This window comes from Cheilinus undulatus, linkage group 3 (assembly GCF_018320785.1).
Source record: "Cheilinus undulatus linkage group 3, ASM1832078v1, whole genome shotgun sequence".
Taxonomy (NCBI): Eukaryota; Metazoa; Chordata; class Actinopteri; order Labriformes; family Labridae; genus Cheilinus; species Cheilinus undulatus.
In genome coordinates, this window is record NC_054867.1 from 32,235,917 (window position 1) to 32,252,384 (window position 16,468).

General features: G+C 36.7%; 1 protein-coding gene across 1 annotated transcript; it reads left to right on the forward strand.

The window, feature by feature from the left end:
- Positions 1-6,702: 6,702 nt before the first annotated feature.
- slc6a22.2 (solute carrier family 6 member 22, tandem duplicate 2) lies at positions 6,703-16,216 on the forward strand (the record flags this gene model as incomplete). Its single annotated transcript, XM_041783589.1, has 14 exons — positions 6,703-6,868; positions 7,076-7,210; positions 7,535-7,675; positions 8,118-8,202; positions 8,279-8,411; positions 8,507-8,641; positions 10,041-10,144; positions 10,222-10,346; positions 10,430-10,542; positions 10,630-10,767; positions 12,471-12,573; positions 13,548-13,648; positions 15,250-15,420; positions 16,064-16,216. Coding segments are annotated over 14 exons (1,803 nt in total), but the record flags the coding sequence as incomplete, so codon positions are not given.
- Positions 16,217-16,468: the final 252 nt, after the last annotated feature.

Consider the following 16,468-nt stretch of genomic DNA (forward strand, 5'->3'; position numbering starts at 1 on the left):
TGAAATGTATGTATCTGGCAAATCACAGTGTACAACTGACTAGTGGTTGATAAATGCAATCGCCCCTGTATTTTCACGGTTCAGCTGGCCTCAGCCCAGAGTTTATAACATGGAGGTAGGCGATATGGCAGTGAAAGCGGCCCCTCCATGTCAGAGAAGTAACAAAAAATTAAATATTTGTTGTATAGTTGGGCAATTGATTGAAAAATAATCGAAACTGATATTGAGAGCCTCTAACTGAAGTAAACCTGCTGTGTCAATTATTTCAATTTTTTCCCCTTTTCTTGGAAAATTTTTGACTTTTTACCAAAAACCTTTTCATTTCAGCTGATGTGTGTTTTGATTTCAAATATTTCAATGAATAACCATAAATCGTTAATCAGTGCCTATTTCATTCAGTTGTTTGTTTTAAAATTATACAAATATTTACAAAACAAACAGAGTTGGAGATTGGAGGTGGAATAATCATCCATTAATCATATTCAAGGTAAAAAAAATCAATAAATCATGATTCTGATTTTTGCCATAATCGCCCATCCCTAATTTGTTGTTTTTCAGCCTGAAAAGTGACATTAAGGTGAATCACTGCTTGGGTAATAGCGTTGTAGCAGACAACTAGACTCCAGCTGATATTAGAATATTCATTTCATACATCCATAATATTTAACTTGTATATGATAACATCACAATTCATTCTGTTCAGATTAAATTTGATATATATACAATATTTGGGGTGCGTGTCCCTCCCCGGCTCTCTCGTCTTGTTTCTGATTCCGTCCTCTGTCCTCAGCTGTCGCTGAAGGCATACACTATATATATAAACTTTACATTTGGGTTTAAAAACACATGGTCAGCTCTTACGGTGTGTGGTCTCCAGTAGTGATGTGCGGATTGATACTGAAGTATCGATCCCTCCGATACCAGAGTCTTACGTTTTAGAAGCGATTCTCATACAAAAATATCGATATTTTAATAAATGTGGACAAATGTGTAGTTTGCCATTAACAGGAATACAGTGTAGAGTAAAAACACTATCGCAAACTTGTTGTAATGATTCCCAGTTAGTGGGAACTACTTCTTCTTCCGCCTGTCAGTCACATGCGTAATAGGGTTCTATAAGAGCGTCACTGGTCACAACGGGCTGCTGCTCGCTAAAACGCAGTCATGTGGGGACATATTTCAGCTCCATAAACAGCAACGACGCGGCACGTGATGTATGTGAGAAGACAGTTAAGTATTAAGATAGTTAAACATCTGAGAATCAACCATAAACAGAATATGATGAGGCGATCCAGAGAGCAGGAGAGGAGAAAGACAGGTGCTGCTAGGGCGAGACAGACATCACTCTCTGAGTCCTGGTGCTGCAGGCAGAAACTATCCAGGTACAGAAAGAGCAGAAAGAATAAGGAGCTGTTGGAGATGTGTAGTGATATACGTCTGTCTACTAGACTTAGGTTTTATTTTAATGATCAAACAACGGGAGTTCACTGCATTCTTAAAGCTACGGAATCCTATTCTATACAAATGTTCATTAATATAAATATGGTTATTAAATTAGTAATGAAATAAATAAATGCCACAATAAACAACTGCATGAGCTCAGCTTTGAGTAAAAATCTATGTCCCTGAGATTGCCTCACATCCATTCAGTAGGCCTAGATTTAGTCAGGTAAGGCTACCTGTAAAGTAAAACATTTGAAGTGGATTACATAGGCTAGGTGTTACTAAAATATACATTATACTTGCAATAAAACAACCATTGAGGGCTAAAAAAAAGCTAAGATAAAACTGAAAAACATTTTATAAATAAGATAGAAAATAACATTGTTTCTATAAAATATTTTTCTTGTATTATTTTCAGTCTCATTTGTTTTGACTGATGGTTAATTGAATATTTTGAAATGTAGTAGTGACGAACTTATGCAATTATTGTGACATTTATTTTATTGTCATTAAATTATGTATTTTAATAGCAATTTCAATGAGTAACATAGCTTTTTATATGAAAGGGCAAGTGTATGAAAACTGTTAATTCTTTAGTTTTAGTGTAGGCTGTTTTGTGAGTCTACACACACAGCTGAACCTAAATAAGATTAAGAATTCACGGCAAGTATCGGTATCAGATCAGTATCGGCGATACCAGCCTGAATTTTACTTGGTATCGGATCGGAAAGGAAATCAGTGGTATCGCACATCACTAGTCTCCAGTGGTCTGAGTATCTGGCAGTCATCTAGTCTAGGTCTAGTGTCGAGGATCATTAGATGAAGAATCTTTTGAAACCTCCCTTATGGTCTCCCACATTTTTAAAATAACATTAAGATGTGAAAATATCTAGTGTGTGGCCAGCTTAACTTTATCCAGCCAATAAGTTACAGGGTAAGGTGGCCTATGAAAAACTCTTAAACTTCATAGCCCGGTTCGTACATAAAGATTCTGAGGCCTCAGTCAGGACGTAGTGCATAAAGTCACATGATCAGCACCATGGACAACACTACATCTTTTAACGATGACATCAGTAGCAACTCAGAGGCATTTTCCTACTCCCTCACATATGCCTCAAATGTTTGACCACCTAATATTTAAATAATAGTTCTAAGTATGCAGCTGAGGCAGGAAAACAACTAGACTGTTATATGATATGACGATAAACTACATAAACATACATGTAATTTTTGTGCATTAAGAGAAAGCGGTTTCACGTAGTCTAGTTTCATGGCCTACTTCAATAATAACGACCCACTACAATGATTTATGATTTTATGTATTACTACAGGCTATGTTGTTATATATGTAGGGTATAAGATGAGCCAAAATATGCATCAAATAATACTTACACTAAAAAATATTTGCAGGTTTTGTATTTTGTTACGTTGATGTAATGTTTGTCAATATTGTGCGGTCTTTATAACTAAACGGACCTTTATAAAATGAATGATAATTGATACTGTTGTTACTTACCTGTCAAATCTAAGTTAAGCTGTTTGTTAAGGACATAAGTTTAAACTTAATTTATATAATATTATTAATATTAGTATTCTTTGTCAGCTATGGCTTTATTTTTCAATTCCAGCATTTTATGCTTGGTGCAAATGCAAACAACAAAGTTCTTAACCTAATGTAACACTTTCCTGCAGGCTGCTTGGTAAATTCTTGAACCTGGGGTGAGCTGATGTCTGATTACAGCTGGTATTATTCAGGAAGCATCATCTTGAGCCAAACCTGCAGGCATCTTTTATCCGTCTGCAGAAGAATGATGTGAAAGCAGCGATATTATATTGAAAACTCCATTCAACAGTTAAAATATTCACTCGATGAGAAAGCTCGGCTTGCTTTTTAAAATAACTTTGTATTATTTTCAATAATTCACCCTTTTTGCTATTTGAACTTACTGCATTGTGGAAATTATAAAATGGTGTGTTATTACACTGAAATATAAATTGGGTTTATTAACAAGCGCCCTCTTGTGGACACAACATGAATAACGTCATACATGTACATGAGGAGCTGTTGGAAATAAAGGCACGGAGCGTTTGGATTTTAAGAGAGCCGTTCAGCTTCACTAAGTGAAATGAAACCAAAACAGGCTGCTTAAGTTTCTTGAACATACTTGAAAGAAATAACATTTATTTAACTTGCCATTTTTCATTATTTTAGTTCCTCTCCATAGACTATGAAATTAAACCATTAAAACAAAAACCCACATCTCCAACAGAGCTACATTTAGAAAAATCTAAGTAAATATTTGCATTTTAGACAGGTCAAGAGGAACTGAGTTATGGAGTGAACTGATTTGTGGATCTTTAGCTCCCTCTAGTGCAGGTAGAGTTATCAGTCTCCCACAAGATGCATTTCAATCTGAGTTTCCAGGTGCTCATGGACAGGTTTTCCTTCTTTTCCCATTTGTACTACATCACAAAAGACAAGGACAAAAGCATCAAAAGAGAGGATTAGATTTGTCACCTCTCTCACTTTCATTGTTATCCCAACAAAGGAGTTGTTGATTTGGTTTCTGGTGTTTATTTGATGTCTTGACCAAATGGCTCATATTTGACAGCTGTACAGAAGCATACAAAGTGACAAACACAAATGATTTTTTAAGTATTCAAGGTATATTTACTGTATTTAACAGAGACACTTTGACATTTTAGGAATGACTTGATTTTTTTTTTTTTTTTTGTTTTAAAGATCCCATTTGGTTTAAGTTTAGCAGAAAAGCATGCATCTGTGGACTAGTAAAATTAGACATTCATAAAGACTAGATTATTTTAGCAATTTAATCCAAAATAGAGATGAAACAAGAACTGATTTTAATGATAACCAAAGGAAAAACTAAGTGGTTGCAATAACCTAGCATTTGTATTAAGGTAGATAATGTCCAGAAAACACTGTACTGTGCTGTCTGTTGAAGGGCAGAGCAGAGACACATCGTGACATAAGGAACACTTAAGCAGTATATCAAACTAAAATTCAACAACTTTTAAACATTTAGCATTTTGATATTTTGATTTGATTCAAAGAAAAAGTATGAATTACTCTGTGCTGCTTATTTTATTTGTGTATTTTTTCTGTAATGAAACTTGCTGGGTTGATTTCAGCATGGGAATCACCACCTCATGAACGTTTTCAGTGAGTTATTTTAATACAGGACAATAATGACAACCAAGATAATTTGGTCACTATGAAATTAACTTCTTAATCTCTAATCCAAAGCATAACAGTCATGATTGGGTTAACAAGAGTGAAACTAAACTCTTGCATGGCTGCATACGCTTACTGCTCCATGATGAGGAAGCCACCAGGAGAGCACAAACTTAATATCTTAATTTTTCATATATTCGTCACTAATATTAAGTTTTAAATGTTTATGATTGCCTTAGGTAACAGAGTATATTCCTGGTCATTTCCTAGATTAATTTCCTAATAAAACTGCATTCAAGCCTTTTTAATACAATAAGGACAGGATACTTTTAAAGAAACTATGGAAATTGTGTTGTTTATATGGCTAATAGCAAAAAATGTAACATAATGTGGCTCTGATCTGCTCCACAGTTCAGATATAAAGCCATCAAGCCCTCTCAAAAACAGGTGTTACAACTGATCACCCAAAAGCAACGGCAACCATGATTAACTTAAATGAGTTTTACACCAAAAAAAGAAATTATCTGCGAGTTGGTCTGTTGCTCTGAGATAAAGAACCCCCCACATCTGTGTTCAAAATGTTCTGTATTCATAAAGCTGCCTTGTGTTGCTTTGCGTTGCCCCTTTGCGTTATCAGCTTTATCTTGGCACACAGACAAACCAACACTTAGACTTTGTGTGTGTTTGAGGCGGGGGTGTCGGTTTCTAAAGAAAAGACTGGTTAAGTTGGTCTCAGTTGCCCCTCCTCACAGAAACTCTTTACACCAGACCTGCTCCTGAAGGACTGCTGCTCTCTGTCAGAGGAGGAAACACTTCCACTCCTTAAGGTATTTCTACTTTTAATTTTTAATTAAATTTTTCATTTTTCATTTTTCTCTCATTCAAGTTGTAAATTATGTGAGCAATTTTAACCGCGTATTAAGTTTGATTTTAAGGAATGCAGGTTTAGTTTAGCATGCTTAAAGATTCTTCTTCTTACAGGCATGCTTTTGATTGCAAAAACTGAGTGTTGTTATCAATAATGTTTAGGCTACAAACCTGCTGAATGTCAAAATGATCATGTTTTTAATAAGTTATATGAATTCTTAATGACAAAAATTCATGGCTTCCTAATGATAACCACCAATAACCTTGCTGACCTCTGACTATCTGTACCATCTTTATGAGGTTGTATATCTTCTGAGTTCTTTTGTTTTTGGCTAAATAACCACAGAGTTAAAAGTATTACAACAGCCTTTACTTCACTTTGGTGAAAATATTAGCATGCCATTACAGCTAAACTAAAATGTTGCTCATTTTGAATTAATAGTCAAGCAGCCATCACAGTTAGCATGTTGACATGCTGATATTAGCATTTGGATTGTGCGGCCTTCAAAGCTGCTTGACTAATGGTTGAATCTTAATGTTTTCATGATGTCTTAATATTTAATTTGAAGATAATCATTATTTGTGGCTAAGAGCAAATTTGTGGAGGTTATACTTCCTCTGTAATTGTAACCTGATAAGTAAGTCAATTGGACTTTTTCAATTCAAGGCTTTAAATAGTCTTATTTTCACTTGTAAGAGGTCTTGTATTTTAGAAGGCACTTTGACAAAACATGCCTTTATCCAATCTTCATTTTTGGCTTCCTTTATTCAACATTTTGTGTGTATGCTTATGACTAATATCACTGTACGTTATATCAATAGAAGAGAGGCATTAATTACATTTTGGTCTCTATGAACCACACATTTATTATATCAAATGTCATTTCATTAACAGTGCATTAAATTAGAGAATTCAGCTATGGCCGGTGTACTGAGAAATCTCACATGCCTCTTATTTTTGAGCTTTTACCACATAGAAAGTGGTATTAATTTGTCTCAGCTCAGATCTTTTAAAAGGTCTTAAATTTGATTATTAAAAGTATGTAGGAACCCTGGTTTTTACTGTCTGAGATGAAAGACAAATCTCTCTTTGCTTTCCTTAATCTAGCTTAACAACAGATTTACGAAAACCACATTTTGATTCTAATTTCATATTGCAGGTTTAAATGGACCTAAGACATAACTAACGGATAAAAATGAATGTGTTAAGCCTTGGGAGCAGACCGGCACCCACTCAGTCCAAACCTCAGGAGAGGGAGCAGTGGGGCAGCAAGATCGAGTTCATCCTGGCAGTGGCTGGACACATTGTCGGTCTTGGAAATGTTTGGAGGTTTCCCTACTTGTGCTACAAAAATGGAGGAGGTAAATTTTAGTTTTGTACTGTAATTTTGGCAACCATGTGCCAATTCCAGGGGTTATAAAAACCCTACTGACAGTCTACTTTCTATAAAGTGACGAGTCTTATTAGAAAAAAAAATCACACTTCTTTAATTATTATTGATGATTTTTAACACTGAAATTCAAATTTGACTGTTTATTTTAACCAGATATTTCTCTTTCATTCTAAAGGGGTTTTCTTCATACCTTATGTTTTGTTTTTGTTCACCTGCGGCATCCCACTGTTCTTCCTGGAGACGTCATTGGGCCAGTACACCAGCCAAGGTGGGATAACATGCTGGAGGAAAATCTGCCCTCTATTTGAAGGTTAGTCTGCAAAGGCAGTTCTTAGTTTGGAAATAAAAAGGAAAAGTATTCAAAGAACCTGTAAGTGATGTTTAAAAAAAAACATAAAAAATGAATATTGTCTAAGAACTTGGAAGTGAAGTTGTGGGAAACTAAAACAGAGCTAGCTAGACTAATTAGTCAACTAAATGAATCTTTATGGTGCCCTTCGTGCCATTAGATATCTATTTAAAAAGCATGTTATCTATTACATGTTTGATTGTTGCAGTTCAGTTTTTGAGGTCACTTTTTACAAACATTAAAGTGGATTCATAGTATTAAAATAACATCTCCATGTCTCTACAGGTTTGGGTTATGGAAGCCAAGTGGTTGTTTTATACACGGGGGTCTACTATATAATCATACTGGCTTGGACATTTCTCTACCTGTTTTCATCCTTCAGCTCTGAACTCCCCTGGGCCAGCTGTCACAACACCTGGAACACAGGTACAACACTTTTGCTGTGTCCCAGTTCAGAGGCTGCATCCTTCAGAGGGCACTGAAGACTGATTATGGCACAGTGGCGAATTGAAGGGTGTCTGTTCAAAGGCTTCTTCCGATGCAGACAGAAAACAGGCCCTACTTTTCCTTAGCTTGTAAGATCTATTCTGTGCATCCTTCATGGCCTAACATATTCCAAGATTCATTGAGTGCAAAATTAAATAAGATAGCTGACCCAAGCAGCTGAGCAAAAAACTTTTATATTTTAAGATGTTGTCTGATTTCAGCTTGGCCTTAGCAATCCACATAGACTGTGAAGGCTGGATCTTTTGAAGGATGTTACTCTTGAATTTGAACACAGCTTTTCTTTAACAGCCATCTCACAAAAATGCTGTGCAGTAAATATTTTTGTCAATATTTCGTAACCTCTCATTTTCTTTAATGCTAGATGGTTGTTTTGAGTACAGTCAAAATCAGACGTCTCCCCCAAACCTGTATGGAATCAGCACGTCTTCAGTCGTAGAGTTTTGGGAGTAAGTAGCATGACATAAAATAACATAACAAGTGCTGTAGTGTTGCCGTTTCATCTCTCTTTAATAAATTCTTCAGGAGGAGAATCTTGGGGCTGTCGAGTGGAATTGACAACATTGGCAGTGTTCGCTGGGACCTGGCTCTCTGTTTACTTCTTGCCTGGGTGCTGTGTTACTTTTGTGTCTGGAATGGAGTAAAGTCCACAGGAAAGGTGCTTAAAACATTATCACAATTTCTAATCCTGATCAAACACAATTTGATTTTAGTCTTTGAGTGGTACAAAAACATTCGTTGAATCTGCTTTAGGTGGTCTACTTCACTGCGACATTTCCTTATGTGATGCTGGTGGTGCTGCTTGTTCGTGGCCTGACGTTACCAGGAGCCAAAGATGGAGTTATGTTCTACCTTTACCCAGACCCCTCCCGCCTCACCGATCCAGAGGTAACATGTTTAACTAATCTTCAACAAACTGTTCAATAGGGGTGTAAGGGTGTTTGTATTCAATCTGAACCATTTGTAGGGTCACGTTTCAGTGCACATAGTCACACGACAAATACATCCGAGCCATTAAAAACATAAAAGAAAAGAAATGTGACAGTGCTTATCTATCAATTTTTGTGGCAATAATGCTGATAAGTGTTTGCTAACAGCATTCAAACCACCAACGAAGAAGAGGAAATAGCCAGCTTATTAAAACACATGAAGAAGAATGGTTGGCTCCTGGCTCCTGCTGCAAGAGAGGCAGAGCAGTGAGACCTGCTGCACTTTTCTCCCTCTCAATTTTTAAAAGCCTTCGGATTTGAAAGCAGAGAGGGTCAAAGATATTACTACTGCTAACACTTATTAAAGAATATACATGGACCAATAGAAGTAGAGAACGCCAACTACAAATGTGTTTGCATTGATAAAAAATATGATACATTGTTCTAAAAAAGCACGTATTTAAATTTTCCATATTAGGCTGTATTTATTTGCGATTTTTCAAATCTGGAGATAGCTGTTTTCTGCTTTGCTTTTCATTTTGCACATTTTTTTTGTTTTCCTCTTTTTTCCTTTCTTGTGTTTAATTCATCACAGGTTGGACCAACTATCGCTGATCGTTCTTAATGACACTAGATGGAACAAAGTTTTGAATGATTGATTCAAATGTATATTTCAAAAAATATAAAAAAGAATTAGCTGCATTAAAGTCAGTAAAATATGATAAGTGAGGGACATCTAGAATTATAAATATGGGGCTTTTTCTTTTTTTTTTTAATTAAACAAAGTACTGAACTGACCTCTGTGAGAGTGGGGCTCCAGGAAAGAAAGGTTGGGAACCACTGACCTATGGTACTGTCCTGGTAGGTGGCAGCTTGCCACATGCCCCTGGTTGTGTTTTTTGGCCCATTTTAATCTAAAACTTGCTCAATTACACAGTGAAACAGTACCCTTTGGTAGTGCTATATTGACAAGCTTCACTGCCAGTTCCCCCAGCAATGCCTAATGCACACTGGTATCTCCGGAGGCTGATGCCACTACTATTGCCAAGTAAAAGCAACAGCCAACTTTAAAAAATGCTGAAATATCCCTTTAAGTCAAAACAAGTGTCAGTGTAGGGTTTTGTATGGACCATATACCATAACTTGAGACCTAACTTAGACAAAGCTGGTGCAACAGGTAACAGGACTGTGCAGAAATAAATATGGTATAATCAGACACTCTTTGTATGGTCATTTGCAGGTTTGTAAATAAATGCATTAGAAATATTGTATTTGTATCAAAGATTGGTATATTAATGCTGTTCAGTTGACTTGTTTTTTTTGTGTGTGGATAATCTAACTTAATTCATATCCTGTAGGTGTGGATGGATGCTGGCAGCCAAATCTTTTACTCATATGGAGTTTGCACAGGTGTTTTGACATCTTTAGGAAGCTATAACAAGTACACCAACAACTGCTATAGGTTGGTATTGTACACAAGCTACTTAGTTAAGTTATATTTAAGAGCACAGGTGTAGTAACTTCATCTTTCATCCACAGAGACTGTGTTTACCTGTGCCTGTTAAACAGTTTAACCAGCTTTGTGGCTGGCTTCGCCATCTTCTCTGTGCTTGGTTTTATGGCGAAAGAACAAGGTGTTGACATATCAATGGTGGCTGAATCAGGTATGGAAGGTTTTATCAAAACAAGGACTAATACCATGAAATATTTTTCAGGATATAATTATTTTTATAATGTTTCTTTGCAGGTCCTGGCTTGGCCTTCATAGCGTATCCTCGTGCTGTGGCTCTGATGCCTCTTCCCCAGCTCTGGGCCATTTCCTTCTTTATCATGATCATCTTTTTAGGATTAGATAGTGAGGTAGGATTGCTTATCAAGCCCATTTTATACATGATAACAGTTTTATGCATTCTTTTTCATTAATGATTATCACTCTCTTTATCACAGTTTGTATATCAAGAGGCGTTGGTCACAACCATCTCTGACATGTATCCTGCCTTCTTTCAAAACCAATGTCGCCGCAAAGTCCTTCTTCTCGCTATTTCTGTTGGAAGTTTCTTAGTTGGTCTTCTAATGGTAACAGAGGTAAGTTGATGAAAGGGTTGCAATTCAGAACCAGATACTGAGTCAAACTTAAAAAGTGCTGTCTTTTTAGAGGAGATTTTATGGGAAATGTTTTAAATCAGGAGCTTCTGTAGTACCCTTTTCTTAAACTAAAGGATTTTAGACATCTGCTGCTCAGATCATGTACTTTTAGCCATACTTTGATCCCGCTGTCAGCCTTCCCACGCCGTCACTCGGTCCAGCTGCTCAAGCAGACTAGTAAAAACATCTTAACTATGCCCTGCAAAGACTTTGTATTACTCGAAAAAGCAAACAGGAATATAACTAACTTCAAAGAAGACATTCGCCGACTCTCAAATGAATTGAAGAATAAAGACACTCTCCTCTCTGGCTTTACTGATGTGGCGTCGGACCAGGCTAAGCGGATAGCCACTCTACTAGTAAGCTCAGCCCTTAACAACACTGTCACCTGGGATCCAGCTACCAGTCTCCTTCTTCCTTCTTCACTCCAAACCACCTGCCTTAAAAGGAGGTTGTGGTCCTTAGCAGGAACAGGAACAAGGCTAAGGCAGGTTGACCACCTCCGCATGATCTTTCAAATCGCTACGCAGCTTTATCTGGCAAGGCAGAACTGCCAGATGACCATCCAAACCTGTTCCCTCTGGAGTGGGACCCCTCGACAGCAGCTGCATCCACCAACAGCCTTGCTTCCCCACCATTGGTGACCGGGAAAGCTTGGACAGCGGCTCTACTGGTTTGAGCCTCTATCCTTAGCCTCATTAAAATAAATTGTTTTCAATATCAGTCCCACAACTTGCCCCCTTGATATAGTCCCAACCCATCTTCTAATGGAGACCTTTGATTTCATTGGCCCCAGTATTCTGTCCATTATAAACGGTACGCTTGCATCTGGCACAGTCCCATCATCCTTCAAATATGCAGTCGTGCAGCCTCTGTTCAAAAAGACTAACATGGATCCCGTACCACTTTCTAATTACTGTCCCATTTCCAAACTACCATTCCTCTCAGTTGTCCTACAGAAACTGTTACCATACCTTCATCAAAACAGCATACTTGACCAGATTCAGTCAAGCTGCAGTGGTTCATCTCCTACTTCCAACACAGATCATTCACTGTCAACATAGGAAATTCTATTTCATCAACAGCCAATCTGTCATGTGGGGTACCTCAAGGCTCCATCCTAGGCCCCATTCTCTTCTCCATTTACATGCTGCCATTAGGTGAAGTAATAGAAAAGCACAATATTTCATACCACTGTTAGGCTGATGATACACAGCTCTATCTCCCCATAAAACCAAACAACCAGTCAGACTTAAATGCACTCACACAGTGTCTTGATGACATCAAATACTGGATGGCCAAAACTTTCTTGCAAATAAATCAAAGCAAAACTAAGGTTGTTGTCTTTTGTTTGTTTCGTCATTGTAATAATTATCCTCACTGGTTTTAGTTTTACGTGTGTGCATCTTGACTTTTCTGTGTGACTCCCTTTCTTGTTTAGCACTTTGGTCAGCTGTTGCTGTTTCAAATGTGCTTTATAATAAATTTGATTGATTGATTGATTAAAAATATGAGTTCTTAAAAGCTGAGGTCTCTATATCTAGAAATCATTGAACAGAACTGAGATGGATTATGTTTAAATAATTGATTCACCTCATTTCAGAATGCAGTGTTTTGAATCTTTTTTTCCTCTTGTTTTTCAGGGAGGTCTTTATATTTTCCAGCTCTTTGACTACTATGCCTGTAGTGGCATGACACTGCTACTTTTTGCTGTTCTTCAGTCTGTCTGTGTTGGATGGGTTTATGGTGAGTACAAATGTGTGATCTGATGAAGTCAGCAGGAGCCTCAGTTGTAAAGCTGCGTAGTTTTTCAACCACAGACCCCAGCCTGAGGGTTCAGGCTTTTACTTTTATAATTATTGTAATTACTTACTAATACTTTGTTTTATTTTTTCATTGACATATCTAATTTTACAGTAGGGTTACATGAAGATTTATAGTGGCCTATAGTGTAAATATCGTTAACTATATTGGGTGTAGAGACCTATTTTAATGAAACCTTGTACTGTATGAAATAAGACAGGGTTGATTTGGGACAGTTTTCAAATAAGTTTTCTTAGTAGGGAATTAAACAAATGACCACTGTGCTTTTCTTTTGAGATAGTGATCCATTATTTATTTTCCATTTAGGGATTCTGATAATCATACAGAGGATGCTCTTTTGCTCCAATATTAAAATAAAACATCTAATACGGCACTCTTTAACATATCACTTGTGAACATGGCCAAAACTTGTGGGCTTTAATTCACCATTCATGCCGAGCTCCAGTCATCAAAAGTCTTTCTTCCCAGCATAGAGCCATGACTCCGCCTACAGTTCAGTGGTGGAATTACATCCACAATACAAAGCCACAGTGTAACTAAAGTCCCATGAGCCTGAGGTAAAACAACAGATTATTTTGATTGAAACATTTTGCTTTTAATACTTGAAGTTAAAATCTCAGAAATCTCCATCTGTCGTGATCTTACCTTTAGCAACGATCAGGTTGTATCTCTGGACTTGACTTGACATGCCTCCTGCTATTTTATTCTTTATTTGACATGGATGTAAAAGAGAGGTGCTACACTCGGGGGACCAGAATGAATATAGACAACAGTGTACAGAATATTGTGTTTGAAAGTTTGGCAGAACATTACCTAACAGCATGATTATATTTTCTAAAGGTTAAGAAGGTCAGTGTTGCTTGAAATGGTGTAACTGAAGATCCGTATTTCCTTAGGTGCTGATCGTCATTATGATAATATAAAGGATATGATTGGATACCGGCCGTGGCCTTACATGAAATACTGTTGGCAATACTTCACACCTGTCATCTGCACTGTAAGTATCGTAAACACAGGTCTGTCTCTTTTTCTGATCCAGTGAAATGCGAGTGTGTGTGACAGCTGCCAGAGGCTTCTGCTCTGAAGGTAGTTTATGTCTTAACCAGATGGATACCAGTGTCATTGATCATAGCATTTTAACACAGTCTCATTTTATTCTAAACAGTCACTTATAGAGGATGGGAGAGGTTATTAGCCTGTCATTTCTTTGCTCACCAGAAGAATATTTACTCATATAATGTTCTAAAGAACCGAGAAGATAAAAATTAGGTTTAATTTAAATGGTGTTGACTCCATTCATTTAAATAGAAAGAAAGAAAAAAGAAAGAAAGAAAGAAAGAAAGAAACAATAAAGGAAAAAAAAATCCTGTACGTGAAGTTAATTAATGTGATATATATTTCATCAGGGGTGGTTTGTGGTTTGCAGAGATCAAGGTTTGGTTCGTACCTCAGTTTTGGGGTCACAGTTCTGTACAAGTTTGGATCACTGGGGAAAAACAACAAAGAATCTTGAATTTAATATTCAAGGTTTCTGGTTATCTCGATAAAACTGTAGATAGTTTTCCAATATCTGAATTGTTCTAAGCCAAGAACAAAAGCTTATGAACTCTAGAGAGCACTCTTTCACACTAGTGCTGATATGACTGTAAAATGATTAATTAACACCTTGCAACCATTACAGACTAAAACATTTTTATAAATAAAACTAATAAAAGGTCAGAGGTCTAATCCTGGATTAATTTGTATGTAGACCTTTTTTGAAGTAGTTGCATGAATATGGCTTGACATAGCTTTGTTAGCTTTATCTAAAGCTAACATAGCAATGCTAGCTACATATTTAATGTGACTACATCAGCAATGTGAGCTTAAGGAAAGGTAGCTAAAGCTAATGTAGCTACATAGAACATACCTATGTAGGTTACATAGCTGCTCTGCAAGGCTAGCTTTCGCTACATAGATATGTAGCTATGTTATCTACTTAACTTATGCAGCTAATGGAGCAATGTGAGATCTGAATGTTTTCATGAAGGACAAGCAGACTGTTTACGCAGCTTTATGAAATGTTTTATAATTAGGTTTTGCAGGTCAAGCTTTTAACTTTTAACTTTTGGTAGTCTGTTACCTTAACCCTAACCCTAACCCTAAATGGAAGTTTAATTTGATTTCATATGAAAAGTTTTAGATTGTATTTCTGTTCTGAAAGAGACATCTCTGAGAAAAGCCATTGAATGAGTGATGGCATGCGATTTGTGTGTTTTTATCTTCAATAGTATATAATAATAGTATATAATTTAATCAGCCTTTCAGATTGATTTGGAGCAGTGTTACATCCACTCAAGAACTGCTGAAAATATCTATTATAGTTGGAGTCCACTGTGATTCTTTTGACAGTTTACTTCAGTTTGTACAAGTTATCTATTACTGACATTTTACCACTTCTTTTCTCACTCCTGTATGCCTTCTCTGTTTGCACACAGCTAAACTGCAAGAAATGCTCAATAAACAAATTAGAAATTGCTTTTATGTTTGTTACACTATGAATCATGACAGTTTTGTGTATGTTTTAATGCTTTTTCTTTCCTCTGTTCTTGTCCGTAGGGCACATTTTTGTTCTCTATTATCAAATATACGCCACTCAAATTCAACAACACATATGAGTACCCCTGGTGGGGCTATACCATCGGAGGCTTCTTTACTCTCTCTTCAACACTTCTGGTTCCTCTTTGGATGCTGTACGCTGTGTGTGTCACTCCAGGAACACTCCGACAGGTACAGTCAAGTTGTTCCTGTTTACTTATTTAAGACAACAGAATCAGAACTTTAACAAAATGAGGCATCATTCGATCCAGTTGCTTTGGAGAGTCATTGTGAAATAGGTTAGGGATTAAGAGACATGATGACAAGTCATTGTTTCTAAATGATGACTTATAAAAAAGTATTAAAGGTTTAAACTTTTACTTGCTGTTCATGTAATAGGAGTTGAATCATTTTCTGAGAGTATGTCACAATCTGTTTTTGCAGGGATTAAACTGTTTTATAGTCTGACACCTCTGTAAAAATGTAACCTTTACCTGTGTTTATGTTCAATGTTTTGCTGATCAGTCAGACAAGCTCCAGTCTCCATCCATCCACTTAAATCTGTTTTCATCACAGACAAAAGCCACACCCCAAACAATGTTTTCTGGGTTTGTGGTTGAAACATAAATTTGAACATATTTTTTTGCGGCATCAGCTTATGCTAAAGACTTTTATTAAGACCGTTTCAAGACTTTGAAGAACTGAGACAAGGTGTGTCTTTACAGCAGCGGGATGTAAGCTGGTTCTGCCATGATGCTATAAACTGTTGTAGAATTTAAGTTAAGTAGTTAACATTCATACTAATGTCAAACTGTCCTTTTTCTGTCCCCTTCAGAGACTAAAAGTCCTGTGCACTCCAGCAAATGCAGCAACTTTAAAAAAGGCAACAAACAAAGAAGCATTTCAGACTTTCACAGACTTGTACACCCTGCGGCTTACAGACAGCAATGATGCCACAGGAAGCAGAGTGCACGGATTCATTATTTAAATGGAGAAAAATTAAGGAACGATGTAGACCCTGAGCCCTGGGGAATACAGATGCTAAGAGTGAAGTCAAGACTTTTATGTGATCTGATCTTCCATGTTACGAATGTGAAACGTATGTGACGTTACTTTTCTTGTGTAAGAAATCTGGCTGTTTATTGCAATAATGTACAGAGCTGTAAGATTTGTTTTCTAATATTGCAGTCAGACTTGTGTTTGCTTTATTTTTTCATCAAGATCTTCTGGAGAATGAAGC